At 44.4% G+C, this 27,572-nt stretch overlaps 1 protein-coding gene across 3 annotated transcripts in view; it reads left to right on the top strand.

The window, feature by feature from the left end:
• Positions 1-12,294: 12,294 nt before the first annotated feature.
• Positions 12,295-27,572, top strand: part of ENTREP1 (endosomal transmembrane epsin interactor 1) — a 55,619-nt gene continuing 40,341 nt past the window's right edge. Inside the window, exon 1 of one of the 3 annotated variants that reach the window (XM_072151168.1) lies at positions 12,295-12,883. In XM_072151168.1, coding sequence (XP_072007269.1) covers positions 12,524-12,883 — 360 coding nt within the window. In that variant the 5' untranslated portion in view covers positions 12,295-12,523. The remainder of the gene's footprint in view (positions 12,884-27,572) is intronic. The other 2 variants (XM_072151177.1, XM_072151186.1) reach the window with 2 other exon arrangements.

Raw genomic sequence — 27,572 nt, 5'->3', positions numbered from 1 at the left:
GTGGTAACCTGCTGTATGGGCACACGCCAGGGCATCGAAGGGAAGCTGCGCCATTCAGAGCAGATTATGCATTGTCACTTTTTATTGGCTATACAATCTTTATTTTTTTGGCAATTTGGACATACAAGGGCTTATTTTTTGCGACATGAGATGCACTTTACAAATACTTCATTTAAGTGGGTCTGTAGCTTTTCGATGAGATTTTATTAACTCTTTAATGTATGGAGGAAAAGAAAATTGTCAATTTGGGGTTTCTTTTTTTTGTATATTTTGGGGGTCGTACACCATACACTAAAAATACTATGATATTCTCATTCTATAGATCACTACGATTACGGTGATACCACATTTATATAGTTTTTCATTTATTTTTACAATTTTACTGGAGAAAAACTAATATTGAGGAAATCTCATTTGTTTCTGCATCGCCATCTTTTCAGGAACTTAACCTTAATATTTTTTGGTTGACAGAGCTAGTTTAGGGCTTATTTTTTATGTGTTGAGTTGTTCTTTCAATTGGTACCATTTTGGGGCACATAACTTTTTTTGATCACTTTTTAGAACATTTTTGTAAAGGGATTTTATGAAAATTTATATTTTTCGCGAGTTTTTCGGGTTTTGTTTTTACGGCGTTCACTGTACGGGTCCAATAATGTTTCTGACTTATTGTACAGATTGTTACGGACGCGGCGATACCAAATATGTGGGGGGTTTTGTTGATTTTCAGGTATTTTTACTTTATTAGATGTGTATAGGGAATGTTTGTGTTTAGGGGACTTTAACTCTATTTAATTAATTATTTTTATTAAAAATTGTGTTTATTCAGTGTTTTTAACTTTTTTTCTTTACTTTTACAGGTTAGCTTGAACAAGTGATCCACTGATCACTTGTTCAAGCTATTCTTCACCTAATACAGTGTAATACAGATGTTGCGCATGCTCAGTGTGTCACAGCCGGGTCCTGCCAGAAGGCACGGACCCGGCACCCGGAAGAAGATCGCGCAGCCCCGGGCACTGGCAGTCCCGGGGCTGCGATCGGAGCAGCGGGACCCCCCCGGTAAGCACCGCAGGGGGGTCCGAATCCAGTTAAATGCTCCTAGCACGCCGCGGTCAGCGCGACCGCGGCGTGTTAGGGGTTAACACCCGCGATCAGAGGAATCTCCGATCGCGGGTGTTAGAGGAGGGTGTCGGCTATAATATATAGCCGACACCCGCAGCTTCTGGCCCCGGCTCCATTCAGGAGCCGGGGCCAGAAGTTTGACGTACTATTACTGCATATTGCGGGAACGCACCTCCCGCCATGCAGTAATAGTACGTCAAATGTCGGGAAGGGGTTAAGGTACTCGAAACGGCTCGTTGCTCGGACGAGTATTTCCCCTGCTCGAGATCGAGCATTTAATTAAAAAAACACAGTGAAGAACAATGAAGAATAGAATAAAAACAGTGAACACAGTGAACACAAGATTATTTAAGTGAAATACACAGTGAAAAACACAGTGAAGAATAGATTACAGATGTTCGGCACATCTGCTTACTTGTCGCAAGATACGCGCGGAACGGTACGAACAAAATAGTATGTGAAGAACAATATATATGTGTGAAGAACACATTGAAGAACACGGTGAGCAGGACAGAGACACCGGGGAGCAGCACAGAGACACCGGGGAAGCGGCAGCATGGAGACATCGGGGAACAGCACGGAGACATCGGGCAGCACGGAGACATGGGGCAGCGGCAACAGGGAGACATCGGGCATCAGGGAGACATCGGGCAGCACAGAGACATCGGGCAGCACGGAGACATCCGGCAGCACGGAGACATCGGGCAGCGGCAGCACGGAGACATCGGGCAGCAGGGAGACATCGGGCAGCAGGGAGACATCGGGCAGCAGGGAGACATCGGGCAGCACGGAGACATCGGGCAGCACGGAGACATCGGGCAGCACGGAGACATGGGGCAACACGGAGACATAGGGCAGCACGGAGACATGGGGCAGCAGGGAGACATCGGGCAGCACGGAGACATGGGGCAGCAGGGAGACATCGGGCAGCAGGGAGACATCGGGCAGCAGGGAGACATCGGGCAGCAAGGAGACATCGGGCAGCACGGAGACATCGGGCAGCACGGAGACATCAGGCAGCAGGGAGACATAGGGCAGCACGGAGACATGGGGCAGCAGGGAGACATGGGGCAGCACGGAGACATCGGGCAGCAGGGAGACATCGGGCAGCAAGGAGACATCGGGCAGCACGGAGACATCGGGCAGCACGGAGACATCAGGCAGCAGGGAGACATAGGGCAGCACGGAGACATGGGGCAGCAGGGAGACATGGGGCAGCACGGAGACATCGGGCAGCAGGGAGACATCGGGCAGCAGGGAGACATGGGGCAGCACGGAGACATCGGGCAGCACGGAGACATCGGGCAGCAGGGAGACATCGGGCAGCAGGGAGACATCGGGCAGCAGGGAGACATCGGGCAGCACGGAGACATCGGGCAGCAGGGAGACATCGGGCAGCACGGAGACATGGGGCAGCAGGGAGACATCAGGTAGCACAGAGAGATCGGGCAGCACGGAGACATCGGGCAGCACGGAGACATCGGGCAGCACGGAGACATCGGGCAGCACGGAGACACCGGGCAGCAGGGAGACACCGGGCAGCACAGAGACATGGGGCAGCAGGGAGACATCGGGCAGCAGGGAGACATCGGGCAGCAGGGAGACATGGGGCAGCACGGAGAGATCGGGGAGACTTCAGTGGAAGAAGAGCAGCGGATCCCGGGACAGCGTATCTCCCGACAAGTAAGCAGATGTGCCGAACATCTGCAATCTATTCTTCACTGTGTTTTTCACTTAAACGATTCTGTGGTCACTGTGTTCACTGTTTTTATTCTATTCTTCACTGTTCTTAACATCGGCTAACTTGTCGGGAGATAATATACGCGCAGAAGAATAGATTGCAGATGTTTGTATACATCTGCCAACTTATCAGAAGACATTCTTTTTCAATTAATTAACACATTTGATTCCCGAACCATGGTCCCTTTGAAAAATGCTCGAGTCTCCCATTGACTTCAATGGGGCTCGTTATTCGAGACGTGCACTCGAGCATCTGGAAAAGTTTGTCTCAAATAACGAGCACCCGAGCATTTTAGTGCTCGCTCATCTCTATTTATGTATAAAGTAATAAGATCAGAATTGGGTGAGGTAACACAAAGGCTTCAGCGAGATTTGAACTCACAACCCCTGGTTTATGAGACCAGTGCTCTAACCTCTTAGCTACGAAGCCAGGAATACTGTACACCATGTGTACCTTTCCCGCTTCCTAGGAACCACCATTTGTCCAGCAATAAACTATTCGTCTTCTTGTAGCAAAATTGTGAATTAATGGATATTAGAAAACACAAGTTAAGCATCTACTAAAACAAAAGAATAGTCTTCCTATTTTAATGAAGTTGACATTGCCCAAAATGTTCTTTTAACCACGTAATGCCACAGCACTTTTCCACTTTTTGCCTTTTGTCTTTTTACTTGCTGCATATAAAAAGCTAAGCATTTTCCTTTTTTCTAGTTTCAGAGATGTGTGAGAGCTTGTTTTCTGTGAGATTATCTGTACTTCCTACTGTTATCACTTTTATATTCTCACAAGCCAAAAATAAAAGTCCAAATGCTGTGAAATTGACAAAACATTTAGCGTTTAGCACCATTTGGTTGCAGTTTTTTTATTGCCAGTTTTTTGCATAGTCTTATTGACAAAGAAAGCCAGATTTAATAATTTAAAAGTGTCAGCATTTTATTGTTTTGCTGCGAGACACCCTGCTTCTAAATTAGTAGAAAGTTAGAATCTAACTAGAACCCCCTAGTTTAAGATACCAGTGCCTAAAGCTCTGTGCTGTGAAGCAGGTTGATTCTTTGAAAGTCCAATAACTATTCGGAGCACACCACTTTAATTCTGCAACAATTGTTGCTCCCCAATAATTTACACAAAATTACCCAGTATTATTGTTTATGTATAAAGTAATAAGATGAGAATTGAGTGAGCTAACACAAAGGCTTCAGCCAGATTCAAAGTCACGACCCCTGGTTTACGAGACCAGTGCTCTAACTTCTGAGCTACAAAGCCTGGCACAGGTAAAAGGTGTACCTATCCATCATTCTCAAAACTACAATTTGTCCAGCACTATTAGGGTGCGCCCACACGTTGCATTTAACACATGCGTTTAAAAACGCATTGCAATAGCTGAAGAGTGATTTGCCTAATTAAACAGCTGTTAACACATGTATTTACAAAACACAACCGTTAACACACTGTTAACACATGTGTTAACATTGCAGTTAATGCATGCATTGAACGCAATGTTAACAAATCATTAATGCAAGTGTTAACATTTACGGTTTGTAAACGCAAGTGTTAACAGCTGTTTAATTAGGGAAATCACTCTTCAGTGTGACACACCCTTAGTCTTCTTGGAGCGTATTTGTGAATTAATGGATAATATTAGAAAATACAAGTTTAGCATCTACTAAAGCAAAGCAATAGTGTTCCTATTTCAATCAAGTTGACATTGCCATAGAGTAGCCCAAAATGTTCTTTTAACCTCGTAATGCCACAGCACTTTTCCACTATGAAGCAGGCTCATTCTTTAATTCTGCAACTTTAATTCTGCAACAGTTGTTGCTCCCCAATATTTTACACAAAGTTCCCCAGTATTATTGTTTATGCATAAAGTAATTAAGATGAGAATTTGGTGAGATAACACAAAGGCCACGGTCACACGTACCGTTAGGCGTCCGTTCATAACGCGATGCTAGTGCACAGGGGGCGGTCCTCGGCCCGAACGCACATGCATTTCCAGAGAAACACATGCGATCGGCTTATCAATCGCATGCGTTTCCCTGGAAACGCTAGTGTCGCATTATGAACAGACGCCTAGCGGTAAGTGTGTCCGTGGCCAAAGGCTTCAGGGCGCGTTCACACGTTGCGTTTTTACCTGCGTTTTCATTACGTTTAAAACACATATACAACAGCTGATGAGAGTTGATTTGCCTAATTACATCACTGTTAACATTTCCATACGCATCGTAAATGTGATGTTAACACCACGTTAACACATTCATTTTGTTAACTCATGCGTTAACAACCGTAAACGGCAATGTAATTAGGCAAATTAACTCTCATCAGCTGTTGTAATGCGTTTCAAACGCAATGAAAACGCAACCAAAACGCAACGTGTGAACGTGCCCTCAGTGAGATTTGAGCTTGCAACACCTGGTCCAGTCCTCAGAATTGATTTTAAACAGGGTTGTATGCTATCACAAGAGCCCCAAAATGCCACAAACACATATGATGTCTAACCTCACTCTTAGTAAAGACAAGATGCAGTCTGGGCTGATCCAGTGACCAATTTTATGGTTAGGCAAGTTATTGACATAATTTGTGAAGCCACCATATTTTATACGGATATAGAACACATATGTTGACATATATGTACATATGCTTAAAAAAAGTTCATTTATATATAGCCAAATACAATCTTATAGGGGATAGAAGTCCTGAAAATAGACAGGGTGACTGGGTTTATTTCCATTTCAAAAAACAAAATTGCCAATTGGCATATTTAACCCATTTGTCAATAATTAAAAAGTGCCTTTTATTTATGTAATTTTAAAGGGTGTAAATTTTACACCATACGGAGCAACAATATACAACCTACAATTATGATTAAAAACACAGTTGGACTGGGTGATTCATTATTTCATTTATAAGGCAATCGACTTTTTATATGGTTACATAAGGAGGGAACAGCTTTTATATTAGGCACTATTCACCACTGTTAATTTCACAGAGGTAAACGTGAGAAAGTGATAGATTGGTGCTTAAAATTTAGCGCAAACTGTAATTAGCTTGTTACTGCGAATGCTTAATTGTAGATAGAGTGCATACTTTGTTCCTATTGTAATGTTTATAACAGGCTAGACCCCCATAGGTTGTATATACAGACAGGAAATCACTCACCCATAGGCAGTATATACAGGAAGGACCCATTATTTACAGGCATTCCCTGCTTAGGATGTATATACAGTCAGGACCCATATAGGTATTACGTTAAAGCAGGACACCCCATAGATAGAATATACAAGTAGGGCCCCCTCCCCCATAGGAAGTATATACCGGCAGGACCCCCTCTAGATAGTATATACAGGCAGTCCCCCCATAGGTAATATATACAGACAGGGCCCTTATAGATAGTATATACAGGCAGGACCCCCCCCCCCCATTGGTAGTATATACAGACAGCCCCGCATAAGTACTATATACCTATGTATCTTGCCCCCTCCCCTAGGTAGGACCCCATAGATAGTATATACAGACAGTTCCACTATTTAAATATTATACACTGGACCCTTAAGGTTTCATAATTAGTTTTATAATAAAACTAATATTCACCTCTAGTTCTCCCCAACAGCTGTGTTCTCCCCTCCTCTTCTCCCAGTTGCTGTATCTTCTGTGTAGTGACACAAGCCACTATTACCATATATTGGAGACATCAAATCTAGAAAATAATTTTTTGGGGAATCTTAGTGTGATCTTTAAATTGGCATTCCCTAACATCTTCTCCATCCATATTGTTACCATGGATTAACAAATGTTAAACAAGCTTTTAATTACATTCTTATAAGAGCTAGAAGAGTTGTCAAAATTGCATTTTGCAAATTAACGATTCAGTGGAGGTTACTTGCTTCATCAATATGTCTTAGTGAAATAATGTTGATGTTTTACGCAAGGTGAGCTGTGCTGGCATAATTACACCAGAATGCCACAGTGCATTGAGCATAAATCCTGAACTTGTTGAAATTGTAAATATGCAATCATCTTGTAATTTTGCCTCTCTCTCTTGGCGGCATTTGAGGGACACATTTGCTAACTATTTCATCAAGGCTCAAGGGACTGCGTCTTGGCAGTACCACTGTCTCACCTTCAAACCATGTAAATTGTTTTTGTTTGAATGAGCCTATTCCTCATTTTTTTGTGGAGGTTACAATAAAAAATGATTTGGTTGTACTGTTTTTGTCGGGTTGTTTATTTTTCCCTAGTTGTAAATAATCAAAATGCTATCTATGTGCTACTTTTCTTCCCTTTATGGCTACTGTAGAATGCACTAGTTAATGTAAAAACTGCAATGCGTTGCAAGGCAGCATCATGTAAGACAAGGCAGTAAGACAAGGTAGCGTCATTTTTTTACAAAAAATTATACAATTCTACAATATACTTTCTGTATCATTTTTTTACTGTTTTCTATATCTTTGCTTGCTGTCTTTCTATAGAAAGCTTCTATGTTTACTTCCAGTGGACAGAAATCTGACCATGGTCAAACAGGTGAACAGCTCGTTATTTTACAGAAAGTAGCGGAATGTGTGAACGCGCCCTGAGACACTTGCAAGTGCAATGCGTTTTTCACGCATCAATTGCCATAGAAAAGATAGAGCTCAGTCCTGAGTCCATTTCACGCGCATTTTCTGCGTGTGAAAAACGCATTGAAATTGCATTGAAAACGGGCGTGAAAAACTGAGACACTGAACAAACTCTGACTGAAAACTGATTGCACTCTGATGCAAAATGTGCATTTTTCACTGACCAAACCCTGATCACACATTGATCAAACTCTGACGTGATCTGCAACGCAATTGTGGAAGGGGCCTAAGTGTGAAGGACGAATTGTTTCACCCTCCTAAGAGCGCTTCATCTTGCCTCTAACACTTAGGGCGCGGTCACACGTTGCGTTTGCAAACGCAGACCAAACCGCGCCCACCGGGCGGTCCGCGGTCCAATCGCATCGGCGTTTCTCTATGTTTCTATTGAAAACGCCGATGCAATTGGACCGCGGACCGCCCGGTGGGCGCGGTTTGGTCTGCGTCTGCGTTTGCAAACGCAACGTGTGACCGCGCCCTTAGCGTGCAAACCTGTATGTAAATGGTGGCGCCAAACGGCATTACTACACAACACATACACACTTATAACATTAAAATCATCTTATACGTTAAGAACCGAAGGTAGCCCCCAGCCGTAACTTACAGATGACATTCCAAGCATTAGAGTGAGCTCTGTTCCAGGGTGCTTAACCTGTTAACCCCATCCCGAAGCGCGCCGGGTCCCGGTCTCGCGGTCCGTGCCCTCTCCATAGCCAGTAAGTCTTTGCTGCATATTGCAGCAAAGGCTTACCGGTAACACCCGCTATCGGTGCTAGCACCGATCGCGGGTGTTTTCACCTTGATCGCATGGGCACCGCCATCTTGCCGTGGATCGTCGCTCCCCGATGACGTCACGGCGGCGATCCGTCACCATGGTAGCCTCGGGTGTTCCGAATACCCAAGGCTACTTAGTTTTAACCCATTCATTACATTGTGCTAATTTCACATTGTAATGAATGGGGAGTAAAATCCACATATACTGCCATAATGTAGTATGGCAGTATATGATAGGATGAATCAGACTACCCAGGGTTAGAGTACCCTAGGGCAGTGATGGCGAACCTTTTAGAGACCGAGTGCCCAAACTACATCCAAGACCCACTTATTTATCGCAAAGTGCCAACACAGAAATTAATTTGTGATTTATACTCCCTGCTCTGTCACAGCTTTCATTCATATCAGCCCCTTGAGGACACCAATTAAGCAGAAAATAGAAGAAAGCTGGATGGTCATTGTAGCTTCCCTCCAGGGTCCTATAAACAGGAAGAATCGTCATGGCCAGAGCAGGAGCGACAAAGATAATCCAGATCTGTCCACACCTTCCCACTCCTCCAGTAGTCCCAGGTAGTGCACATCAAGTCCTGGGCTGTCTGGGACTGCAGGAAGATACCTGGAGTCATCTCTGGTGATGGCCTGGGTGCCCACAGAAAGGGCTCTGAGTGCCACCTCTGGCACCAATGCCATAGGTTAGCCACCACTGCCCTAGGGAGTCTGAAAAATAGTAAAAGTAAAAATAAAAAAAAAGTTTAAAAAAAATTATAATAAAAAAACCTAAAAATTCAAATCACCCCCTTTCCCTAGAACTGATATAAATATAAACAGTAAAAATCATAAACACATTAGGTATCGCCACGTCCGAAAATGTCCGATCTATCAAAGTATAATAACGGGTTTTCACTGCGTTTAACCCCGTAACGGAAAATAGCGTCCAAAGTCGAAAATGGCAGTTTTTTGCCATTTTGAAAAATATAAAAAAATTGATAAAAAGTGATCAAAAGGTTGCACAGTCTCAAAAATTATAGCAATGAAAACGCCATCGAAATTCGCAAAAAATGAAAATACCCACAGCTCCGTACACCAAAGTATGAAAAAGTTATTGGCGCCAGAAGATGGCAAAATAAAATAAAAAAATTGTACAGGAGGTTTTAATTTTTTTTAAATGTATGAAAACATTATAAAACCTATACAAATTTAGTATCCACGTGATCGTACCGACCCAAAGAATAAAGTAGACATATCATTTGGGACGCAGAGTGAAAGCTGTAAAATCCAAACCCACAAAAAAATGTCGCAAATGTGTTTTTTCACCATTTTCACGGCATTTGGAATTTTTTTTCCACTTCCCAGTACACGCCATGGAATATTAAATACCGTCACAATGAAGTGCAATTTGTTACGCAGAAAATAAGCCTTCACACAGCTCTTTATGTGGAAAAATAAAAAAGTTACAGATTTTTGAAGGTGGTGAGTGAAAAATGGAAGTGAAAAAACTAAAAAAGGCCAAGTCGTTAAGGGGTTAAAGGAAATCTAGCTCTACCTGGTAGGCAAATGAAACTAAAAATACTTACCTACTCTCCTCTTGATGTTGATATCAGTGGTGTCCTTCTCTACGCTTAGCATGCAGGGATCACATAAAATAGAAACATATAATGGAGCACAGGGACAAGATATCCGGTGCTCCGGGCTGCTAATTATGCATTCTTCCTGAGTGACGCCACGTCGAGTGATGCCGTCTTCTGGGGGGTGCCAATTGTTGCTGTGTCTACCCAGGGGTCCAATCAGAATGGCCTGTGACAGGATCCTACAGTCACCGTGTCGGCCTATACGTGTGAGCTAATAGAGCTAATACCCTGCGACACATTATTATTGCAGGGTATTATCATGAGCAAGCATTCAGTTTTAAAAGTTTTAAAAAAGAAAAAAAATCTGATTATTAAGAACATTTCTGATAATTTAATTTTTGAATAAAAAATCAATTATTAAATTAACAAAAATGACCATAAGCTCATTGTCACATAAAATTACTTCATGCTGCATGGTAGGGTGTGCGTTCAGTTTTTCAGATGCAGTTTTTGGAGCCAAAACCAGTTGTGGATAATAATGGGTTGATACAAATAATTGAAAGGTGCTGCTCTTCCTCCTTCTTTTAATCCACTTCTGGTTTGGGCATCAAAAACTGCATCTGAAAAACAAACAGCATGTATGTCCAGTTTGGAAGCACACAGACCAGCGAGCCAATTGTGAAGATGAGATTATACTCTTTAATTAGAGACAGCCAGCATATTTGGCAGGATTATAAACCAAACTGTTTGGGGTTTGTACATGACACTACCCCTGGAAACTCAAAAAGTGACTCTTCTCACGTGAAAAGAGGCAGAGAAGAGTCATTTTTTTCTGACTTTTGCAAAGATTTCAGCAAGGGAAATGTGCAATTCATCAAATAAAAGAGATAATTTTAGAAAGAATCTTTCATATGCAACACCCCTGCTGATACAAGACAGAGGGGTTGTTTTGAATACGTCCCAATATGTAGCTTGCAACCTGTGTGGAGTCTGATCAACCCCACAGCAGGTCACTACACAACACGGGGAACACTGCAGCGGTAGATCCTGCCTGGTAAGGCAGGAGTTAATTATTTAATGTGATGTCATTCCATCAGCCAATCACACCTGTTATCATATTGTATTGTAAGCTGGGATGCAATTGGAGGAGTAACCACCACCTGACCAGTGGGAGTAATAAAACCCCTGGTCAGGAAAGTTCTAGAGGTTAGTCTGACAGGAGTCAGTCAGATGCTGAGAGAGACTAGTACAGTACAGCCAGTATACCAGATCAGACCAGTTTAGTCAGACAGAGGAGAGCTTAGCTCACTGCCTGAGCAGCTCTGAGGAGTTAGTGAGAGAAAAGGGGTATCATCCTACCTTCAAGGGTGATATCTGAAGTAACCCATGACAAGCTGAAGCATCCTACTAGGACACAGCTATCTCCCAGCCTGCCCTTGCATCCAGGCTGGTGATCAATCCCTGTGGTTCCCTCTCCAAGTGCATCCACTATCCCAGCATTTTCCTATTTGTCAAGATTTGTTTATCACGTTATCCACTGTTCCTGTTGGTTCCAATAAAGAACTGTAAGTTGCTTTTAGACAACGTCTGCCTCCGTCTGCTCCCTGCTACTACGGCTGTCACCATCACGGGCACCCTATCCATTACACAGGGACTCATACTCCAGATCCCAAATGGGTTGCCCGAGGGAGAACCACTATAACACACTCTCCCTCATCATTTCTTGCCAACACCACTGGCTGGAGACCTGCCAGACTGTAGGACAACCCTCCGGTCCCCATACCAAGCACCGTGACACTAGCGTGCCTAGGCCGCAACCGCCAGCCACTCAGGTATTCCGGGCCCCGGTTGTCTCCAGGCCCCAAGAAAAGGCTAGGCCCCGGTGGGGGGGTGTTACACATACACTACATGAGCAGGCAAATAGATTTCATTTTCCCACAGCTGTTTATAAACTTAAACCTAAGCTCTGATTGGTTTCCATGAGCAACTAGAACAGTTTTACTTCAGAAACTTACCATAAATGTCCCATTTGATTCCATGCAACTGCTGAGGCAACTTTAGCCCATTAATTGTTCAGCCACAGGTGCACTGTTAGACCAGCAACTCCCAACAAAAAGATACCGACGGTAATTGTGAAATATGTATTTTAAAAAAAAACTGCGGGAATACAGTCTCCCTTTTGTTAGTCCTTTTTCTGTGTTTTGACTCTTACTTTCCCTTTTAGGGAGCATTCTCCTTTTGCCCTTTGTTTTTTTTTTTTTTGTACCTTGTTATATTTCATACATTTCATGTATTTCATGATTTTCCTTGTATTGAACGATGAATATTGCCATATATAACATAAATATGATCTTTGTGGCTCTGTATGAGCATACGATAAAGGTCATGACGCTTTGCTGTGGGCTCATGTTCTCTCCACACCCTCCCTGAAGCGGTGCCAGGATATGTGACACTGAAGCTCAGCCCCCTCCTCCTAATCACTGGAGTTATTTTGAAACTTCTCTGTCTGATGGTCGTTTGGAAAGAAGCCACTGGAGAGAGGGAAGGGGCTGGCGGGGAGTGCAGGAAGTGCAGCACGGGGGCAGCAGGGGCAGCCCTCTCCCAGACACTAGATGGACGCTATGTAGCGGCAGTGTGAGGAGATATTCGGCAGAGTGAGCTGCTTTCTCCCTCCCCTGTACACAGCTTGTGCTACCACCCCCTCCCCAGTCATGTCTCTGCCAGTGCTACTTCCTGGCTCCTGCTGTCCCATGGCCGGGCTGTCTTCTTCTATGGGCAATGCGGCACCTGTTTCTTCTGCAGGCGGAGAGCGGGCACGCAGAGGGCGCGGGGTGCTGCACCCCCCTAGATGTGCAGCCTCTCTGAGCCTGTGCCCCCCTCCCGCGCCGCCCCCCTTATCCAGCAGGCGACGGGCAGGGGCTGCCCTCATCCTTCCAGGGAGACCGCTGCTTTCCCTGGGACTGTTACAGCTCATCCTCGGGTGCTGCACTGTGGCGCTCAGTTTTGGGGCGCTGTCACTTAGCAAGAGCCCCCAAATCAGGAGTTCGTGTCCGTTCTGGGCAGGATCCTCGGTGAGTAACTTGCTGCTTGTTATTTCATGACAGGGTTAATTCCTCTCCTAGAAAGTTTGCCAAGCAGTGTAATTGTTTCTGCATCTTCAGATAAATATTTTCCATCAATCCCAAAATGTGGAAATCCTTAATTGGCAGTACACTGTTCCATCCCTTTTTCCTACTACAGCTTTCCTGTGATTGGGGCACAGATCCCACCATAAATGCATGTGTCCAGGTACAGAGACCTCTTATAGCAGCGCAAATCATTCACAGATCTCCCCATTACAGTTTTATTAGCCACAAATGGGCATCCGCCTTTTCAGCTTTAAGAGTGGGTATTGGCCTCATGCCAATCCCAGGTTCTATTGGCTATAGATGCACGCAAAAACGTGTATTAGCCATATATACTTATCATGTGAGCGTGTTTCATGTTTGTTCTGCACATCTTTTTGATATACTGAGCACTGACCCATTGGGGGTCATTTATCATATGCCGGCGTTCTTGTGCTGCATATATATTACTATGGTAGGTCCTACCTGATGTAGAGTTGCGCAATTAATTAGCAACCATTTGAGCGATCGCTAATTTTAACAGTTGCGCAGGCACTGGGCTAACACAAACCTCCACCCACTTTTCAGGACTGTGTTGTGCACCATTTGCTAAAATTCTCCCCATTGCATCAAGATTTAAAGGAAATCTACCTATTAAGGCATATTGGGTGGTAGTTGCCTCTATTGGACGTGAGGATTGTCCTTTTAAGGGCTAATCCTCACGTCCCCACAATCTTTTTATAACTTTAATTTGCCTAATATGCTAATTTTCTAAAGAGGCAACTGAGGCGTGGAGCATGCGCAATACTCTGGCTTCACGGATGAAGGCGCGCAGCTCCTTATAGCTGCACACCAAAGATATCTGGTAGGAGGATCAAAAAGGCTACTCGGGTGTGGAGTAGCTGTGCTGTGTAGCTTCAACTCTGGCTACTCCACGCCCCAGTAGCCTCTTTAGAAAATTAGCATATTGGGCAAATAAAAGTTAGAGCATGTTTTATCTTTTCCTGTATGTACAGCCAGGCTGAATGGCTCCCTATGGAGAGGGGCTAAGGTCCGGGCAAGAATATGTTCGCCAGAACACATGTGTTTAAAAATGCATGTTGCAGTTGCTGAGTTCTCTCCTGGGATGTTGGTTGTAGTAGTTTGATTCACAGAATTTTTCTCTAATCGCAGCATCTATTCCATCTAATGCTCCACTAAAACGCGCTCCACTTTGACAGCTGGATGTAGATTCTCCCCCTGTGTTGGAAACTTCTGGGTAACCAGCCAATAATGGAGTACCTAATTTCTCCATGTTTGAGTATCTAGGTGTCAGCATTATACACAGGGGCAAAATAGCAGCATGTTCTACAACGCTTAATATATATAATCTCACACACAGACACATATTCAATTATAAATGCCCTCTGGGTCATTACTATCTGGGGTGGAGTGTGCCAGCACAGTCTCATACTTTTAATCAATTCTGCCAGCATCAGACAGTAACAGGCACTTGGCTATCTACTTGTAATGAGAAAAGAATTGCATGACATATGGTTATTAAATAAAAATTCTAATGAATACATTAATACATTTAATAAAATAAAATGTTATTAAATGCATTTAATGCATACAATAAAAAGTGATAACACATTTATTAAAAGTCTACGACAAAGAGGTGTGGGTCCTGCACAGCGGATATATGCGGGTTGCTTTGTAGACACAAAATACCATCAAATATGTACAAGAAAAAGCGTGTCAGAACAAACAAACTTTAAGCAAATTATCAAACTTTATTTACACGTACCAAACATTTTGACAAACACTGACCGGTTTAAAAACACTTAAAACGTGTAACTGGTACACAGACAAAAATAGACTCAATGGGATGAGTGTTATAGGATCATCCTAAAGGAACCACCCTGACTGAGCTCCAAAAAGAATCAACTACATAAAGTGCATGCTATCACAATGGCACAGTAAACTCTCCTATATAACAATAGTCATGAAATATAGAACGCTGCATATAGCCCATGTACAAGTAAAGTCATAGTAGTTTACCGGACCAAAACATCAGAAACAGCCAGGGGGTCGTGACTTGCATTCATCTTTTCTATAATTAATTTATAGGTGATAAATGTCTGCCTGCTCTATAGTTCCTAAAAGGAGGTTCCCAAGGCCCCTATACATCCTATACTGGTGTTCTGTTGTGTTGGTGCAGTGAAACAATGTTATATATTGGGCCACCTAAAGTTATCATGAAGAGTTCCTAGTTCTGGGATAACTAGTGATCAAACCTTTATTGTGTTTGCTCTGGAAGGAAAATAAATGTTGACAATCCCTGTAAAGTAACATTCTCACATAAAGGAAGGTTGCTGTACTTGTGCATTCTCTTTGCTTTCCTGGTCGATCGGCCTGGGCCCTGTGGAAAAACTTTCTAAACCATCTTATTACACCCAAAAAGCATTGAACCCTACTGCCCTCCATTTATCAGTTTTTTTTGTAGTGCAATACTTTATCCCCTTAACGCTCTGCGCCGTAGCTCTACGGCGCAGAGGTATAAGGAATGTATGAAGAGGGCTCACGGGCTGAGTCCTCTTCATACAGAGGTGGGGGTTTTTGCATTTTGCACAAAACCCCCACCGCTAATAACCGCGGTCGGTGCTTGCACCGATCGCGGCTATTAACCCTCTAAACGCGCCGCCATCTTTTTTTCGATCGTCACGCCCCCGAACGTCATCGGGGGGCGGCGATCGGTTACCATGGTAGCCTCGGGTCTTCTTTTGACACGAGGCTACATGGTTTATGCAGGTTCGTTACAATGAGCCAGTGGCTCATTGTAATGTATGACCTGCAAAAATGCCATATATTGCAATACTGTAGTATTGCAGTATATGGTAGGAGCGATCTGACCATCTAGGGTTAATGTACCCTAGATGGTCTAAAAAATAGTGAAAAAAAAAAAGAAAAAAAAAAGTTTAAAAAATAAAAAAAATTAATAAAATATTAAAAGTTCAAATCACCCCCTTTCCCTAGAACGGATATAAAACATAACAAACAGTAAAAATCACAGACATATTAGGTATCACCGCGTCCCAAAATGCCCGATCTATCAAAATATAAAAACTGTTACGGCCGGCGGTGACCTCCGAGGCGGGAAATGGCGCCCAAATGTCCGAAATGCGACTTTTACACCTTTTTACATAACATAAAAAATGAAATAAAAAATGATCAAAATGTCGCACAGACCTCAAAATGGTAGCAATGAAAACGTTGCCTCATTTTGCAAAAAATGACCCCTCACACATCTCCGTGCGCCAAAGTATGAAAAAGTTATTAGCGTCAGAAGATGGCAAAAATTTTTTTTTCTTTTTTGTACACATTCGTTTAATTTTTGAAAATGTATTAAAACACAATAAAACCTATATAAATTTGGTATCACCGCGATCGCACCGAACCAAAGAATAAAGTAGGCATGTTATTTGGAGCGAAGAGTGAAAGTCGTAAAAACTGAGCCCACAAGAATGTGACGCACGTGCGTTTTTTTTTTCAATTTTTCCACATTTGGAATTTTTTTTCAGCTTCGCAGTACACGGCATGTTAAAATAAATAACATCACGGGAAAGTAAAATTTGTTACGCACAAAATAAGCCCTCACACAGGTCTGTACACGTAAAAATGAAAAAGTTATGGATTTTTGAAGTTGGAGAGCGAGAAATCAGCCGAAAAACCCTGCGTCCTTAAGGGGTTATAGAAGCCAGAGGTGGTTCTTTTTATGTGGCAAGAATACCAGCACTTATTATGAATCCAGTGACAACTGATTAGAGAATTATTTCTTTTCCTCTTCTTCTACCTGGCTGGCAAGTCAGCTTCTTCCAGCCGTGACTCTTGTCTGCAGATTTAACACAAAAATGTAAGCAACTTTGTAACACAAATTCAACACTGTACTGCCCATAGTGGCCAAAATAGTCGCAGTGACCAATATAGTCTCAGGGCCCCACCGTAGTGGCCGATTTGGTCACACTGGGGCGATGATCCATTGCAGTGACAGCATGAAAACTGGCGATCTAAATATAAAATGTCAAGACAGGTTGCAGAAGCCCATCACACCTGCAGTGCAAATATGCCTTTCTGCATATATAATTGTGAGTTATAACTTACTATGCACCCTGACAAAATCCTCTGTTAAGTCATTGGGCTTTTGTTTGGATGCATTTCAAAAAACATGTGACTTGTGTGTGCTGCAGACTGCTCAGCTCTTGGCCCCCACCTTTGTGCTTATGCACAGCTCCGTGAAGGAACAGGATGGAGGAGCTTTACAGGAGCACAATGGTGGGGGGCAAGAGCTGAGGAGGGAGTAGCACAGACAAGTCACATGTTGTTTGAAATGCATCCAAACCAAAGCCAACCCCTTTGACTTGACAGAGGATTCTGTCAATTATATTGTAATGCAAATGCTTAGAAAAGGCAGAAAGGCATATGTGCAATGCAGATGTGATGGGCTTCAACAACCTGTCTTTATGGAAAATGAGGTCCCTGGTGACTGGTTCCCTTTAAATAAAATAAAACCTATATAAATTTGGCATCTGTAATATAAAGGTGTCAAAAGAAAACGGCGCAAAATGTGTTTTTTCTTCAATTTCACTGCATTTGGATTTTTTTTCCAGCTTCTAGGTACATGGCATTGAATATTAAATTCAAGCCCCCATACACCTCTATACATGGAAAAATAAAAAGTTATGAATTTTTGGAAGTGGGGGAATGAAAAATCGAAATACAAAAACAAAGCTGTGTCCTTAATGGGTTAATATTAAATGAACAACTTCAAAAAAAAGTCATGCTGCCCTATAACAAAAAACAAGGAAAGCATTTCTATTGTCAGACAGATTAGCCTGTCCTACAGTAAGTAATGAGGAATGAATCATCGTTGAAATACTTGTATAAAATATACTCAAGCAGCGCTTAGACAACTAGTGACCAAAGGCCCTACAAGGACAACAAAGAGGGAGAGCCGAGAGAAAACGGCACTTCTTCCAGCTGGCAGGGAGCCAGATAATGTGAAATTTATAAAATAAAGGTAGTATTCAGAATGCTAAAAAAGACATTTTTAAAATCGGCATTGGCTTTTGGAACCTGTCTCTTGGCTAAAAATGACATTCCTAGTTTGCTTTAAATCAGGTTTTACAGTCTGTGAAAGCTATATTAAAAGGTTTTCTGTAATCTGCTTCATTGTACTGCATGCAGCAATCTTTAGGCGCAGGATAAGACCATGGCTGACACCTTGGAGGGGTGTTCCCATCTGGGCATTCACCTGAATTTTAATTAATATACCATATACAGTGTCTTGCGAAAGTATTTGTCCCCCTTGAACTTTTCTACCTTTTGCTACATTTTAGGATTCAAACCTAAAGATATAAAATTGTAGCATTTTGGTAAATATTCAACAACAAGCGGGACACAATTGTGAAGTGAAATTTATTGGATATTTGAAACGTTTGTAAAAAAAAATAATAAAATGGAAAGTGGGGCGTGCAATATTATTCGGCTCCTTTAAGTTAAAGGGAACCTGTCATCAGTATTTGACCTAATTAACCATTACCAGTGTCTTGTGAAGCAGAGTAACACGTTCCACAAAATGTTTCTTTCATGGCCCAGGGTGGAGTCATCATCCAGAAAATCAACTTTGAAGTCAGATGTAAATTGGTTGTATAAAGTCAAAGAGGCAGAGAGTTTAACACTGAAGTCAAGCTCTCCTCACTTCAGAATGAAGGAGATGTGCTTAGTGTTGTTCCTCAATGTAGGACCATCAATTACAGTGAATTAAGTATTCTGAGGTGAGCTTGACTTCAGTGTTAAACTCTCTGCCTTCTTGACTTTATTCAAGCAAATTACATGTCACATCAACAGCAGTTTTCAGCTCTTTCCATAGATTCTCTATTGTATTCCAGTCTGAATTGTGACTTGGCCATTCTAACACCTGGATACATTTGTTTGTGAACCAGTCGATTGTAGATTTTGCTTTGTTTGGAAATGTCTTGTTGGAAGATAAATCTCCGTCCCAGTCTCAGGTCTTTTGTGGACTCCAACAGGTTTTCTTCTAGAATGGTTCTGTATTTTGGCTCCATCCATCTTCCCATCACCTTTAACCATCTGCCCAAACCTCGATGCTGCCACCACCATGTTTGAGGATGGGGATGGTGTATTCAGGATGATGAGCTGTTTTGACGGGAGCACCTTCTTCCACATGTTTGGTGTCTCCCAGGTGGCTTGTGGCAGACTTTAAAAAAAGACTTTTTATGGATCTCTTTGAGAAATAGCTTTCTTTTTGCCACTCTTCCATAAAGGCCGGATTTACACCGTGTACGATTGATTGATGTCCTATGGACAGACTCTCCCAGCTCATCCAGAGTGATCATGGGCCTCTTGGTTGCATCTCTTTCAGTCTTCTTCTTCTTGTTTGAGATGAACGTTTAGAGGGGTGGCCCGGGTATTGGTAGATTTGCCTTGGACTCCTTCCATTTCAATATGATCACTTGCATAGTTCTCTTTGGGATGTTTAAAGTTTATGAAAGCTTTTTGTATCCAAATCCAGCTTTAAACTCCTCAACAACAGTATCACGGACCTGCCTGGTGTGTTTTTTGGTCTCCATGATGCTCTCTGAGCTTTAAACGGAACCCTGAGACTATCACAGAGCAGGTGAATTTATACGGTGACTTGATTACACACCGGTAGATTATGTTTATTATCCTCATCAGTCATTTTGTAGAACATTGGATCATTTAGAGATCCTAAGGGTGCAGTCACGCGTCTTGTTTAACGCATGCGTTTTAAAAACGCATTGCAACCGCTGAAGAGAGATTTGCCTAATTAAACGGCTATTAACACTGCCGTTTACAAAACGCAACCATTAACACATTGTTACTGCATGTTTGTTACCGCAATGTTGCAATGCGTTTTTTAAACACATGCGTGAAACGCGACGTGTGACTGCACCCACACTGAACTTCTGAAGTGAGATTGCTGCACCTAAAGTGTAGGGGCCGAATAATATTGCAGTCCCACTCTTCAGTTTATTTTTTACAAAAGGTTCAAATATTCAATAAATTTCATTCCACTTAACAATTGTGTCCCACTTGTTGATTCGTCACCAAAAAATTCTAATTTTATATCTTTGTTTGAAGCCTGAAATGTAGCAAAAGGTAGAAAAGTTCAAGGGGGCAGAATACTTTGGCAAGGCACTGTATATTAGGGTTGCACAATGTATCGAACCTTGGCATGATACTTTCATATTCAGAGCCATTCAGTATTAGGTTTTTATTTTCTGTACTGAATGACTTTGCTTTTCTACAGACTCCGAGTGCTGTCTGCTGGAGAATCCTCAGAGGAGAGGTCAGGTTGGGGAATGCTTTGAATAAAAGAAAAAGTTTTTTTGAGTTGCACACTACCCCCTATAGGAGCTGACCCACAGTCCTGGATGGATCCCACATCCAATAATTAGTAAAAAAACAAAATAGTCTGACCGGAGCTCCTTATGTGTCTTGTTATGTGTCCTTTGATTAATCGATAATTTCACCTTCTGAATAGATCACATCCAAATACCGTTTGTGTGAAAGTGTATTGAGGAAAGTGGAACACAATTGGAAAGAAGGTGAAATTATCGATTCATCAAAGGACACATAACAAGACACATAAGGAGCTCCGGTCAGACTATAATGCTTTGAATAGATGTGTCAGGCACCGCAGAGCGGGAACCAAATCATCAGGGAAATATCATGATCTGTCCATGTATGGTGTTTCTACATATCTCGGGGCACCACGGGGGAGATTTATCAGCACCGCTACGCCAGTTTCTGTATTTGTATTGTATTTGTGATAATGCTACTCCCCACTAGGGGGGCGTGGTCACCAGTGAAATGGACCTTCCCGCCCTGTGCCTGCATGCTTTCTTAAAACATGCAAACGTTCGTTCGTAGGTTTTTCTGTAAAACTACGCCAGGTCGTAACTAAGAGGCCTAAGCCACCTGATGTATCTTATGGGTCGGAGATGGGCATCTTCCTCAGGGTGTCTAAATTTTTTCATGTTCAATTAAATATTTTTTTGGGCCAAACAGAGATTTGAACTCACTTTCTCTACCATGCCATAAAGATACAGTGCTTTTATCCACTAGGCTTACGGGCTATCTGTTTGTTAATGGGAGGATTTAATCTAACTAAGAGCATCACTAGAGCCTCCATACAGTTACACACACTTAATGCACTGGTATATAGAGCTGTATTTTCGCAGAGATATATCACTATATTATTTTTTTTAAGCATAATTAATAGTTAAATAGATTTAATAAAAATGTATAAGACACAAAATAAGGACTCATTCAGACGGCGTGTATGCAACTAATCCTCAACAAATGTGGGTGTTTTGATGCCCATTGTAAGTCCCTAACAGAGGTCGCATTAACGCCTCACCACGCGTCATAGACACGTGATGAGGCGCCATTACCCCCCAAAATAATTGCCATGCGTAAAGTTACGCTTGGCAATTATTCCCTGTAGCGCGCAGGCTGAGCTGTTCGGCGCGCGCTGCAAAAGAGGGAAATGTCTGTAGCGCGATCACAGCGCGCGCCGGGCCGCTCAGCGCGACACGTGACACAGTGATCTGTGTCAGCAGCGCTCCGGAGCGAGAGCGCAGGCCCCGGGGGAGACATGTGGACAGCGGGACTGCTGCTCCCTGTCCTGCTCCATCTCTACCTGCCCGCAGCTGCCTGCATTTATGTCAGGACTTAAGAGCAAGGCCGTGTGTGTAGTGTGTGTGCGCGCTCGCTCTGTGTGTAGTGTGTGTGCGCGCTCGCTCTGTGTGTAGTGTGTGTGCGCGCTCGCTCTGTGTGTAGTGTGTGTGCGCGCTCGCTCTGTGTGTAGTGTGTGTGCGCGCTCGCTCTGTGTGTAGTGTGTGTGCGCGCTCGCTCTGTGTGTAGTGTGTGCGAGCACAGTGTATTACCAAAATTTTCATACTCCTCCTCGGGTAAAAATACTCCTCAAAAATGGTGAGAGGAGTATTTTTACCCTTCTGGAAAAATGTTAGTGCGACCTCTGGTCCCTAATGTATCCGCACCCATATTTTTTTTTCACATCTGCAAAAAGAACTGAAGGTTTTCTAATCTACTTTTTGCCCTGTCCAGTTGGTTGACTAGCAACATTTGAGAAAAATTGACTGCATGTGGATGTCATCCATGGAGGTGGTCTGCTTGCGAGTAAAAATGGCTACAATTTTTTTTCTCACTGTCTGCACATCCATTATACATTTTGGTATTAACATTACCAGGACAAACTTTACAATGCATGTAATAAACTATCATAAAAAACATTGGCTGACTGTTACTGATCGCATGCGATTCAATAGAAATGCATCTGCGATCGGGCTGAACTCCGCCCCCAGACATTTGCATTGCATTTCTAAACTCAGTGTAAATGCCTCATGTGACTGCACCCAAAACATTCGTGTAATACTTTTTATCTTTTCTTGAAAATATTGTATTTGTTTTCATTATCATATGTGGGGAATTGCTCTGGTAGTTGACTGGTAGCAGTGCAGGAAGCAGTGACACACGCAGGTTTAAAAGTCCAACTTAAGTGTTTATTCACACTTGCAAAACAGAACACAAATTCAGCCTTGGCTTAGGCACATGCAAAAACATTACAAAAGTAATTCCTGCCCGGCTAGGCGCTGTCTAATACATTTGGAGGACCCTAGCTATCCGGGTACCAGGCTGCCTGGCACACGCTCTTGGCCAGCAGCAAGACAGGAGACCCTCAGTTACCTTTGCTGTGAGAATGCAATCTCGCTTTCAGCTCTCCAGGTAGGGCCTCTCCTACTGCTTCTGGCCTGCAGACTAAATCAGGCCCTAACGAGGCCTGTGACCTGCACCTGTGGGCTATACAAAAGCCCAGGACCGAAGCCCGGGTGGAGTAGGAGTCCCACTACCAGCCTACCCCTACTCCATAATAAGCAGGCCCAGTACGGACATTACAAATGTGTCTGTGTTAGCTAGGCCAACACAGACAAAACAGACTATTCCTGCTTATCATGTCTGCATTAACCCTTGGGTTACTGCAGACAAACCCAGGGCTTTTACCACCAGCATTTCATCTGCCTGTAAGACAGATAGCGGTTTTCCCACACAACACCTCTCACTTTCTCACATACCCTCCCCCTCAGTTCAGACCCACCGGGGCGAACTCCGGACATTAAGCAATGCGTTCGGGACAAGGCATCCGCATTGCCCTGTAGCTTCCCGGCTCTGTGCTCCACCATGAAACTGAAATTTTGGAGGGACAAGAACCACCTAGTGACCCTGGCATTCTTCTCCTTAGTTCTACTCATCCACGTGAGAGGAGAGTGGTCAGTTATTAGACGGAACTGTCGTCCCAGCAAGTAGTACCGTAGGGACTCTAATGCCCACTTTATCGCCAGACATTCCTTCTCTACGATACTGTAATTTTTTTTCAGCTGGCGTGAGCTTCCTGCTCAGGTAAGTAATGGGGTGTTCCTCGCCATTCACCTCCTGAGACAGGACAGCTCCCAGCCCTACATCTGACGCATCCGTCTGCACAATAAACTCTTTCTTGAAGTTTGGCGCAATGAGGATGGGAGATCCACACAACGCAGACTTCAATGCCTGAAAAGCACCTTCTGCTTGTTCATTCCACCGCACCATGACAGGCCTTTTACCCTTCAGCAGGTCTGTCAGGGGAGCGGACATGGTGGCAAAGTTTGGTATAAACCGTCTGTAGTACCCTACAATGCCCAGGAATGCCCTGACTTGCTTTGTGCTCACTGGTTGAGGCCAACCCTGTATAGCGTCAATCTTGTTGATCTGAGGTTTAATTATACCTCGACCGATCACATACCCCAAATAGTGTGTCTCCTCCATTCCCAGCGCACACTTCTTGGGGTTTGCAGTCAGGCCCGCTGCCCTTAGAGAGTTCACTACGGCCTGTACCTTGGCCAAGTGACTCGCCCAGTCTTGGCTGTAGATGATAATGTCATCTAGATAGGCGGAGGCGTATCTCCTATGTGGCTTTAACACTATGTCCATTAACCGTTGAAAGGTAGCGGGGGCCCCATGAAGCCCAAACGGTAATACAACATAGTGAAAAAGGCCCTCAGGGGTGATAAAGGCGGTCTTCTCTTTAGCCCTATCTGTCAGGGGTACCTGCCAATATCCTTTAGTTAGATCCAGGGTGGTGAAGTACCGAGCACCCCCTAGTCTCTCAATAAGCTCGTCCACCCGGGGCATGGGATAGGCATCAAACTTAGACACCTCATTCAATTTTCTAAAATCGTTGCAAAATCGCAACGTCCCATCCGGTTTGGGAATTAGAACAATTGGACTGGCCCACTCACTTTTGGACTCCTCAATAACCCCTAGCTTCAGCATCTTCTGAACTTCTTCTGATATGGCTTGTCTACGAGCTTCAGGGACTCGGTACGGCCTTAATCTTACCTTTACCCCTGGCTCAGTGACAATATCATGTTTAATTACAGATGTGTAGCCTGGCAACTCTGAGAACACATCTGTATTTCTTGCTACAAACTCTCGAGCCTCTCGCTGTTGCTCTTTGGTAAGGGTATCGGCTATTCGCAGTTCTGCCTCCGGCACAGGCTTATCTGCGGCCGGTGAGGGTATCGCAGGAGGTGGACTAGCCAGAACCATCTCTGTATGCAGACTCTCTCTGTCTTTCCAGGCCTTCAACAGATTTACATGATAAGTCTGCTCGGGTTTTCTCCGTCCGGGCTGACGTATCCTGTAGTTCACCTCTCCTATTTTCTCTATAACCTCATACGGTCCTTGCCATTTAGCGAGAAACTTACTTTCTACAGTGGGGACTAGCACCAACACACGATCACCGGGACTAAAGCTCCTTACTTTTGCTGACCTGTTATAAACCCGGCTTTGAGTTCTTTGTGCCTCCTCCATATGCTCTTTGACAATGGGCATGACTGCTGCCACCCTGTCCTGCATATCTGCGATATGGTCTATTACACTTTTGTGGGGGGTGGGCTCTTGTTCCCATGTCTCCTTGGCTATGTCCAGGAGACCCCTGGGATGTCTGCCATACACTAACTCAAACGGTGAGAACCCAGTAGAGGCTTGTGGGACCTCTCGGATGGCGAACATTAAATATGGCAATAGTACATCCCAGTCCTTCCCATCCTTGTTTACCACCTTTTTTAGCATACTCTTTAAAGTTTTGTTGAACCGTTCTACCAATCCATCCGTCTGAGGATGGTACACAGAGGTGCGTAACTGTTTAAAATTAAAGAGCCGACATAGCTCCTTGGTGACTTTTGACATAAAAGGAGTCCCCTGATCTGTGAGGATCTCCTTGGGAAGTCCCACCCGGCAGAACATGGCAAACAACTCTTTAGCAATTAGTTTAGCAGAGGTGTGCCGCAGTGGGATGGCCTCAGGATATCGGGTAGCATAGTCCATGACTACCAGGATATGCTGATGCCCCCGAGCAGATTTAACTAAAGGACCGACCAAATCCATGGCGACCCTTTCAAAGGGTACCTCAATAATGGGCAGAGGTACCAACGGACTTCGAAAGTGTACCATGGGAGCATGCAATTGACAATCAGGGCAAGTTTCACAATACCTTTTTACCCTATCATATACTCCTGGCCAGTAAAAACGCTGCAAGATGCGTTCCAGAGTTTTTGTGGTACCTAGGTGCCCTCCCATCACATGCTTATGTGCAAGGTCTAACACCATCTGACGATATGGCTGAGGTACCATTAACTGCTCCCGGGTTTCACCGTGGACCTTATCAATGCGGTACAATAACTCCTGATTTACCACCACACGAGGGAACAACTTATCCGCACCTGGGTGCTGAGGTACGCCATTAATTTCTACCACATTTTCTCTGGCGCGGACCAGAGTGGGGTCCTGGAGTTGTGCAGTACCAAAGTTGTCACGGGATACCTCCAAATCAGACAACTGCGGTCCTGTCACTACCTCCTCAGTTTCGCCTGCCATAACATCTAGGGGAAACATTACACTTCCATCTTCTGTGGCGCTCACCCCTACGGCAGGAACTCCAGAGTCTGGGTCATCAGGCTCGGCTTCAGAGATCTGACCAGACAACACAGGAGAACAACCCCCCAACTCTTGGTTTCCCCGCCATAGAGTCCAGAACATGGGGAAGTCCCGTCCCAAGATAAGGTCATGGGGCAAGTTCTTGACAACCGCTGCCTCATGTAGTGTCTCTCCACAAGAGGTCTGGAAGTTAATAACTGTGGTGGGGTAGTCCTTTACGTCCCCATGGATGCACAGGACTCCAATTGTGCGCCCTGTGACCGCCTTGGGGTCTGTGAGGGACCCATTAATCAAGGTCACCCGACTGCCTGAGTCCAGCAGGGCCAACGCTGGATGCCCTGCCACAGTCACCCGGCACAGGTGGCGCTCATCAGCAGAGTCGGGGCTAGTAGCTGTGTAGACAGGGGCAGCATAGAGAGAAACCCTTCTGGCGGAACTGCAGTCCCTGGGCTCTGAGGAATTGGGGCAATGGGCTGCAATATGACCTGGCTCATGGCAGGTCCAACAGGTGGGAGCCTCCCCCCTCCTCCTCCCCTGGGGTACTTCCCGGACATTGGGCGTTGTCCTGCCCCGGGAATTTGTGGGTGACAAGACCTTCCGTGCCTTAAGGCCTGTCTTGGTATAAGGGGCTTTCTTTGTTAGGGCCTGAGTGGCACAAAACCTCTCCACCAACCCCACCAGCGCATCGGCATCAGACGGGTCCCCGTGTCCCACCCATTGTTGGATCTCACCCGGCAAGGCCCTCAGGAAACGGTCCAAAACAACCTTCTCGACCATCTGGGCTGGGGTTGATGTCTCCGGCTGAAGCCACTTGCGGACCAAGTGAACAAGTTGGTGCATCTGCCCCCTCGGTGGTAGCGCCTCCTGGTATCTCCAGCTATTCACTCTTTGAGCGCGTAGATGCTGATCCACTCCTAGTCGGGCCAAGATCTCTGCCTTTACCTTGGAGTAGTCCCGGGCATACTCCTCGCTCAGGTCGTAGTATGCCTGCTGGGGATCAGCGACGAGGAAGGGGGCCAACACCTCTGCCCAGTGTTGCTGTGGCAACCTCTCTCGGGTGGCCACCCTCTCAAAGCCTGTCAGATAGGCCCCCACATCATCCTCGGCGGTCATCTTGGTCATAGCTTTGCGGACCTCTTTCCTGGCGTCCTTCACCGTCATTGCCGGGACAGTCCTTTGCTGAGCAGCGGTCAGGGCTGTTATCTGCTGGAGCAGCAATCTGTTTGTCTCTTGCTGCTGCACGTTGGACTGGACAAGCTGCTTGATTAACTCCTCCATGGCTGTGGCTTGCAGCTTCAGTGCTGTCAACTTCCAGGACATGCACTAGTGTATACTTCACTGCACTTTGCCCGCATCCTCCACCATATGTGGGGAATTGCTCTGGTAGTTGACTGGTAGCAGTGCAGGAAGCAGTGACACACACAGGTTTAAAAGTCCAACTTAAGTGTTTATTCACACTTGCAAAACAGAACACAAATTCAGCCTTGGCTTAGGCACATGCAAAAACATTACAAAAGTAATTCCTGCCCGGCTAGGCGCTGTCTAATACATTTGGAGGACCCTAGCTATCCGGGTACCA

This window comes from Engystomops pustulosus, chromosome 1, assembly GCF_040894005.1.
Source record: "Engystomops pustulosus chromosome 1, aEngPut4.maternal, whole genome shotgun sequence".
NCBI classification, from domain to species: domain Eukaryota; kingdom Metazoa; phylum Chordata; class Amphibia; order Anura; family Leptodactylidae; genus Engystomops; species Engystomops pustulosus.
Note: the sequence above shows the minus strand (reverse complement) of the source record. Positions and strands in the feature narration are given on the sequence as shown.